Source organism: Triticum dicoccoides, chromosome 1A (assembly GCF_002162155.2).
Source record: "Triticum dicoccoides isolate Atlit2015 ecotype Zavitan chromosome 1A, WEW_v2.0, whole genome shotgun sequence".
NCBI lineage: Eukaryota > Viridiplantae > Streptophyta > Magnoliopsida > Poales > Poaceae > Triticum > Triticum dicoccoides.
In genome coordinates this window covers 344,734,345-344,743,431 of record NC_041380.1, presented here as the reverse complement: position 1 = coordinate 344,743,431, position 9,087 = coordinate 344,734,345, and the positions used below count along the sequence as shown (strand labels likewise).

Genomic DNA, 9,087 nt, shown 5'->3' with positions numbered 1-9,087 from the left:
TCTAAGCTTGGGGATGCCCCTAAAGGCATCCCATCTTTCTTCAACAAATATCAGTATGTTTTCGTTGCTCATTGCACTTCACTTATATCTTTTGAGTATGGCTTTATAGAATGCTTCATGTGTTTCACTTATATCATTTGAAGTTTGGATTGTCTGTTTCTCTTCACATAGAAAACCGTTATTTGCAGAATGATATTTTGCTTCAATTATATTTCTTAGAGCATGGTATTTGTAGAAAGAATTAGACTCTCATGCTTCACTTAGATCTATTTAGAGAGTCAACAGGAATTGGTCAAATGCATGGTTAGTCATAAAATCCTACATAAAACTTATGATCATTGAATATGATATGTTTGATTCCTCGCAATAGTTTTGCGATATAGAGATGGAATATGTGGGGGGTACTAGTAAATGGTTGTGTTTAGTAAGAATATTGGTGTTAAGGTTTGTGATTCCCGAAGCATGCATGTATAGTCTCTCGTTATGCTATGAATTTGGAGCATGATTTATTATTGATTGTCTTCCTTATGAGTGGCGGTCGGGGACGAGCGATGGTCTTTTCCTACCAATCTATCCCCCCTAGGGGCATGCGTAGTAGTACTTTGCTTCGAGGGCTAATAAACTTTTGCAATAAGTATATGGCCTCATTTGGTTTAGAGGAATCTTGTAGGAATTTCATAGGATAGGATTTCTATAGGAAAAATTCCATCAGAGCCCTTTGGTTTGTAGGAATGGAATCCTATTCCTATGGAGGAATTCTTCATATCCCTCACATTTCATATTAAAATAAACATCAGCCTAGACTCAATGAAAAAAATCCTATGATGTGAATCAAAGGGCACCTCCTTTCCTATTCCTACTCATAGGATTTGAGATACATGTCATCTCATTTCCTATGACTTTCCTATTCCTACGATTTTCCTACCCTATGAACCAAAGGAGGCCTATGAGTTCTTTATGACTAATGTGAGTCCATGGATTATACACAGTCTTACCTTTCCGCAATTTGCTAGCCTCTATGGTACCGTGCATTGCCCTTTCTCACATCAAGACGTGGTGCAAACTTCGCAGGTGCATCCAAACCCCGTGATATGATACACTTTATCACACATAAGCCTTATTATATCTTCCTCAAAACAGCCACCATAACTATCTATTATGGCTTTTCCATGGTCATTCCGAGATATATTGTCATGCAACTTCCACCGGTTCCGTTTGATGACTTGAGCATTCATTGTCATATTGCTTTGCATGATCATATAGCAGGCTCAACCCCCGTTCATCATTTTTCATACATGTTACGCTAGATCATTGCACATCCTCGTACATGCCAGAGGCATTCATATAGAGTCATACTTTGTCATAGGTATCGAGTTGTAATTTTTATTTCTTTTGAGTTATAAGTAAATAGAAGTGTGATGATCATCATTATTCATTTTTAGAGCAGTGCCCCGGTGAGGAAAGGATGATGGAGACTATGATTCCCCCACAAGTCGGGATGAGACTCCGGAAAATGAGAGAAAAGGAAAAAAAGAAAAAAAGAAAAAGAAAAGGTAAACAAAGAGAGAAGGGGCATTGTTAGTATCCTTTACCACACTTGTGCTTCAAAGTAGCACCATGTTTTTCATATGGAGAGTCTCCTATGTTGTCACTTTCATATACTATTGGGAATTTATCATTATAGGATTAGATGCACACCCACATAGTTTTCATATTGAGCTTTCATACACTTATAGCTCTTAGTGCATCTATTGCATGACAATCCCTACTCCTCTCATTGATACCGATTGATGGGCATCTCCATAGCCCATTGGTTAGCCTCATCGGCATGAGACTTTCTTACTTTTTATCTTCTTTATATTTACCCCTATCATCATACTCTATTCCACCCGTAGTGCTATATCCATGGCTCGCGCTCATGTATTGCGTGAGGGTTGAAAAAGCTGAAGCACGTTAAAAAGTATGAACCAATTGCTCGGCTTGTCATCGGGGTTGTGCATGATAAATACTTTGTGTTAAGAAGACAGAGCATGACAAGACTATATGATTTTTTAGGGATAACTTCCTTTAGCGTTGATATTTTGAAAGAATGATTGTTTGTTGGGATGACAGAGTATTGATGTCTTTATGTCAAATTATAGACTATTGGTTTGAAGCACCTATATCTTAATATACATGCCATGATTAGATATATGATCAAGTTTATGCTAGGTAGCATTCCACATCAAAAATTATCTTTTTTATCGTTTACCTACTCGAGGACGAGCAGAAATTAAGCTTGGGGATGCTGATATGTCTCTGTCATATCTATACTTTTTTATTATTTCATGCAAATATTATACAACTTTTACATACTTTTGGCAACTTTTTATATGATTTATTGGACTAACCTATTGATCCAGTGCCCAGTGCCAGTTCCTGTTTTTTGCATGTTTTTTGTCTCGCAAAAAATCCATATCAAACAAAGTCCAAATGAAATAAAATTTTATGGAGAATTATTTTGGAATATATGTGATTTTTGGGAGTTGGAATCACCGCAAACGGAGGCCCACACAGCCCACAAGACACCAGGGTGTGCTAGAGGCCCCTGGCGCGTGGTGGTGGGTTGTGCCCTCCTCAGATGTCGGTTGGACCTCTTCTTCGGGTGCAAGGAAGCTTATATCTAGAAAAAAATCGTGTTAAAATCTCAGCGCAATCGGAGTTACGGATCTCCCGGAATATAAAAAACGATTTTTGGCCAGATCTGAGAACGCAAAACAGAAAAGAACAGAGAGGAAGATCCAATCTCGGAGGGGCTCCCGCCCCTCTGCCGCCATGGAGGCCATGGACCAGAGGGGGAACTCTCCTCCCATCTAGGGGGGAGGCCAATGAACGAGAAGAAGGAGGGGGCTCTCTCCTCCTCTCTCCCGGTGGCACTCCGGCGCCGCCGGGGCAAAGATCGGGATGACGATCTACATAAAAAATATTGCTACCGTCAACACCAACTTTATCCCCCTCTATGCAGCGGTGTAACACCTCTTATCCCCGCTGTAATCTCTACTTAAACATGGTGCTCAACTCCATATATTATTTCCCAATGATCTATGGTTATCCTATGATGTTTGAGTAGATCTGTTTTGTCTTATGGGTTAATCGTGATCTTGATTGGTATGATTGTATATTTTATTTATGGTGTTGTCCTACGGTGCCCTCCGTTCTCACGCAAACGTGAGGGCCCCGCTGTAGGGTATTGCAATATGCTCATGGTTCGCTTATGGTGGGTTGCGAGAGTGACAGAAGCTTAAACCCGAGTAAGTGGGGTATGACGTATGGGATTAAAGAGGACTTGGCACTTAATGCTATGGTTGGGTTTCACGACCTTAATGGTATTTAGTAGTTGCGGATGCTTGCTAGGAGTCCAATCATAAGTGCATATGATCCAAGTAGAGAAAGTATGTTAGCTCATGCCTCTCCATCATATAAAATTATAAGAATGATTACCGGTACTTATTATTGACTAGTACAAATGCCCGTGCGTCGCACCAGGCGAAATATTAAATATAACTTGCTCCACACACCATTACGCAACACTTTTTTTAATTCAATTTTTGCAAACTTCAGAAATAAGGGTACACTAAGTACTTCTTTTTGGACCATGAAATTTAGACATACTCTAGCAATGTTTGTCATGACCCATTTCAGCTCTCCGATGAAAGAGTAGTTGTGTATGGAATAGTCTTTTGATTAATTTTTTGTTGTTCAGAAAACACAAATATATATTTATTTTTGAGAAGGTGTTTTTTAAAAAAATTAGAATATTTATTAAAATGGAATCATTTTTATGGTGATGAACATTTTTTGGAATAGTATATTTCATTTGTAATATTTTTGTTTGTATAGAAACTCAATCTGCACTTGTCATAGTAAAAGCAAAAGAGGAAACACATAAAACCAACGACAAACAACCATAAAATAACTATTGATCAACAGAGTACATGACTCGGTAGTGCTTGCAAATTTTGACAATATTATCACGTCAGAACCCACACAAAAAGAACCCACAAACATTAAATTTTAAAGCACTCCATTACCTCTTATAATTGGCAACCCAAAATAATGTATATCCTTGGAAGCTCCAAAAGAATTTACATGTGGTGAAGAACTTGTTAAGTACAAACCAAACTCCAGCTTTATTTTCTAAAAAAACTCCAGCTCTACATGTTCATTGTCTCCCTGCTCACTGCCTATTAACTGTTGGCTGATAGAATTCTCTTTGACAAATCACCTTCACCCAATTGAGCTCCCTACACAAGCATATTGGTAGCAAAATAATGTTAGTTGTGCGTTTAGATGTCAAAAGTGGAATCAGAAATTTGAGTCATTTGACATTTCGAGATGAATTGATACTATTTGACATATCAGTTTTTCTTTGGATTTTCCTGATCATAATTTATGAATATATTGAATACGAAAGTACACATAATAAATGAAACAAATACCTTGTGGGAGATAATCATATGTCTCATCAACTTTGATCTCTTTATGTGAATCTGGTTCCTTAACATCATGTAATGAAAAAACATGAGATAATGTTAAGTTAGATGGGGATGGAGGTGATTGCAATGGATCACGATCTATCTGATTATCTGGTTCGGGCACAATTGATTCAAAACACTCAGAAACTGGAGTAGATGTTGAAGATCAGTTATCAAAATCCTATGCAATGTTCAGTTCATTGATGTCATCCACTTTCCGCGGTCATGACAAAAATAAAAGGCAAACCTCCAACCGTTAGAAGCACTATCGGTGGAATCAGTTGAAACAGAGGTAGTACATCATAGTCAGTTTACAGTTGGGATTTTATTGCATAAATTACCACTTCACGTCACCAGTGACCACCACCTCTAGTCTAGCAGCATTTCTACAGTACTGGTTTAACATAAATTACCCTTGCTTGCCTACTTATGGATCGGATAAACAACCAAATCCTAAGTTTGTTTACTTTCACCTTGATGGCCACTGGTTCATTTTCTCTATTTGTATAACCTTGATGTTTTAGTTTATGGGAAGACATACTTTTCTTATATGTGCACACTTCCTCTATGTCCTTTTTGGTTTCCAAGTAACGAAGCACCATCTGCACCAGTTTCATTACAGATACGTGTCTAAAGTACTTGCATCCATATGGCTATTTTGGATGCAGAACGAAAAGAAGACATATCCAGTCTAACCCTGTAAACCACATCACAGTTCAGATACATCAAAGGAATAGCTCACAAACTATCACATAACCGCTAACAGACTATCAAATATGAAGAACACTATTTTTGTTATGGGTCAGAACATATCAAATATATTATGCACAAATTAATTAGTCTCTGGAACTTGAGTCCTTGACCACTTTTTGTTTCTCAATCTGTGATGGAATATAATCAGGACAATAGAAAAAGGAACAAACTAACCCCGTGTATAAGGTCTCAACTCTATTCTTGAGGTCCAATAAGCGACATGTATAACAAATTATGCAATTTGCATGCGTTTCTAGCAATATGATGTAAATACAGCATGTCTCACATCAATATATCGGGACTGAGGGGAAACTTACAATCTGCACGTGAGTGTCATCGAGAGTGATTGCTAGCATGTCTGAGAGCTGAACCTCCTTGGACTCCACCTGAGCACGATCAGACGCCTCTGGCACCTGCACACACACACACGGCAGAGACATGAAAACCAGGCCAAATTAAACCAAGCTCACACCAACCTTTTTCTACCAGGCTGAGGACCTTCTGTCAGCAACCGGACATCAAATATATGTTGTTGCAGTAGCCTGACTAAATAGGAGGTGCTACATAGCACTCTGACATATACACTATAATATAATTCCAAGTTTAGTATGTACAATACTCTTAATAACCCCTAAAAAATACAGTATTCTGCAGACTAACCTGCAACACACGGTTTAGTCTGAATTGGCAATATTTGCAGACTAATGCGCGGGCATTTGTCACAATATCAAGCCGAAGTGAATATATATAGTTTCAGTTTTGCAAGCCATAGGGGCGAAAGAAACTCTTGACATGATAAGGTCATAACACGACAAATTTAACACACTACATACAGATCACCACCATCTTGGTACAATGGAAAAAATTTAGGAGTACGAGTTTCACTATGCAATTCACTGTCGAGGCTAGCGAATGGATGCTAGCAGGAATTCTTTGTTTTATTCTACCACATGTCAAGCCTCCTGACACGTATGACAAGTGCACCATTATTATGAGAAAGATGCAAGGTATCACTCTAGCATCATGTCCAAGAATTACTGTAACCAAGTTCAAGCCACCATGTTCAGGTATATGTAGTCAGCAACATGAAATTTCTTGGTTCAATCATTGGCTAGTAGCACCAATTTTTCAAAAAAGAAAAAGTGAAACAGGGGCTTGTATTGCTGATTAGCTGAAACATAGTGCAAAATACATAAAAACAGATAAAGTAGTTGGTTTAATGCCTCCAGCAAAGTAAAAGTCCGAAGGCTGTCATGATTCTTTAGACGGCTACTGAAACATATGGATTAAAAATAAGCCATTAAAGCTTGTGTCTTTTTAAGCTATTATAATGTAACATCTGAGTATTCAACTCCATGTTAGTTATTTGATGCTAATCCGAGCACATATGGCCGAAAGTCTTTCTTTTCTGGAATTGTATGGCCTGAAGATGAGTAGATGTAGATAGCACATGCATCCATGCATGTCCCAAATTGAAACGCAAGTCATTAGTCTTTTTTTACACATCAATGTAGGCATCTAGGTTCTGCATCAGGGTTGCTTTCAAGTTGCAACGAGTTTGAGAACTGAAGATTCAATGGGAAGCACATGAACATACAGAGAACTAAGGGAAAAAAACAGAAACTGAAGAGCAATTGGAAGTAGCACCAATTTTTCAGAAAAAACAAACTGAAACAGGGGCTTGTATCGCTGATTAACTTTCAAGGGAGACATACCTCTGGTGTAACAGCCTCAGGTGATGGACGACTCGACGGATGATCTTCTTCCGCCGGCGAACTCGGCATTGGATGGCTCCACGGATGATTTTCCTCTGCCGGTGACATTGAACGTACTCTGGAAGTTGCAATGCGACGAGATTTAATGGAGATTCTGATCAAGGGACACGGCCTGATGGACGTTCCGGTCGAGGATCCTTCCCCTCCATATTTCCACATCTGAGAAACATTTTGATAATAGTTATGGCCACGGTATCATTTTATTCCACCTTTGGGTCTCATTGATTCAAAATCTTTTCAAGGAAAATTCAGAGGGTTGAGTTGTTTTCTATGGGGCACTCTTATTTGTATGAGTGAATTAATCCTATAAAATAAGCTGTACAAATTCTTTTGCACTACATTTCTTTGGAACTTTTTTATTTGACACTAACCTCTTGGAACGACCCTTCATTTTCCTTTAGAGCATCTAACTAAAATAGCTCGCTTGGAAATTTAATCAACAATCGAGTGAGAAAATGCCACATCTAAACCAAAGGAATACAACCTTGTTCGCATACTGTAAGGGGATCATGTGATGGCATTGAATGAAACTAAATTTTGCCATGCATGCAGAACAGATGTTTGTTTGTGCATTTGGGAAAGCAAGTCGGGTCATGGGGCAATGAAGGTGGATGGATGCCAAGAGGAAAATAGATCAACAGGGACACAAATTAATGGAAAAGCATTATCAGTAGAAAAGTGTCAGTAAAAACATAGAATTGAACCAGAACAAAAGTGAACTATGCATGTAGTGTCTTCCCAAGCATTCACATGCATAGCTGGAAATGTAGTGTGAGTAAAACCTTGCCAAATGTGAATGATCCATAAACAAATATGTACTGGTTGAACTATATGAGAAATTCACGTGTTCAGAAACAAAAGCGTGAGCAAAAGTTACACCTGTAGGCGCTTCAATCGTGTATGGGGGAGCTCATAATTCTTTGATCCAAGGAAGGCAAGCAGTGGTGGCCGTGCCAAAGGCAACGAATATCAGGATGAATGAGATGTTGGCGAAGGTCCTGTCTGGCGGCGAGCGAGAGGTCGAAGGTGCTGCCCCCATGGCCGCTGCCCATCGCGTCCAGAAGGTTGAGGTTGGTCGTGGCGGCGGCCGGCCATCGATCCAGCAGCTTGGCAGAAGGCAACCATGACTTCTCCGGAGGCGCGGGTGGGCAGTGCAGGCGGGGCGGCACAGAAAGAGGAGCTTGAGGAGCAGGCGCGGCGCTCGGCCCACGGACGACCGACAACGGGCCCAAGCTGGGCGGAAGGAGAGGGTCATGGATCGGGGCGAGCTTGGGTGGTCGCTGTTGACCAGAGGGCGGAGAGAGGAGAGGAACTGGGTGGAAAGAGGAGGAAGCAGGGCTGAGCGGGAACGCCGGTGTGGCCCTCATCGGCGGCTGCCGGTCTCCGGCGGGAGGCGCGGAGTCGGGTTGTCGGGCCGAGGCGTCTCTCACAGCGGCGCAGATGAGGAGTCGGAGGAGGAATACCCTAGCAAATAGTTTTTTAGTTGGTGGACGGACTGCGGGTTCAATAGGCAAAACGGGGTATGCACACGACGTGGTTCCCGAATTAGTACCATCTTGCGTATATGTTTTGAATTTAAATTAAAAACGTAAATTCATAGAAAGAAAGCGTATTGTGATGGTGAACCTGAAGACTCAATCCGTGCTTTATTATTAGGGAGATTACCTAGGGATAAATAACTTTCTTGTTGACACAAACCCTTTTTCTAATCACCTAACTTTTATTATCTTGCAAAATACTTCTAGTTTTATTCTTGCAAAGTAGTTCTAGCATCACACCTACAAAATAGTTTCATACTTGTTTCCGATAAAGCAAACGTCAAGTGTGCGTAGAGTTGTATCGATGGTCGATAGAACTTGAGGGAATATTTGTTCTGCCTTTAGCTCCTCGTTGGGATCGACACTCTTATTTATCAAAGAAGGCTACAAACGAGCCCCTATACTTGTGGGTTATCAACCACGCGTCGGCTTCGGGCAACAACTGGCTCCGTTGGGCCAAGCGAGGTTGGTGAAGCACCAAGCGGCCTCACCTATATCTGGAGGGCT

The 9,087-nt window shown here is 40.3% G+C and overlaps 1 protein-coding gene across 1 annotated transcript; it reads right to left on the bottom strand.

Moving 5' to 3' along the window:
- Nucleotides 1-4,046: 4,046 nt before the first annotated feature.
- LOC119271980 lies at nt 4,047-8,508 on the bottom strand. Its single transcript, XM_037553599.1, has 5 exons — nt 7,922-8,508; nt 6,983-7,201; nt 5,585-5,680; nt 4,479-4,536; nt 4,047-4,283 (listed from the first exon to the last, which is right to left on the bottom strand). Exons 2-5 carry the CDS (start codon nt 7,199-7,201, stop codon nt 4,267-4,269), a joined length of 390 nt encoding a protein of 129 aa, XP_037409496.1. The 5' UTR covers nt 7,922-8,508; the 3' UTR covers nt 4,047-4,266.
- Between the last annotated feature and the right edge of the window lie 579 nt (nt 8,509-9,087).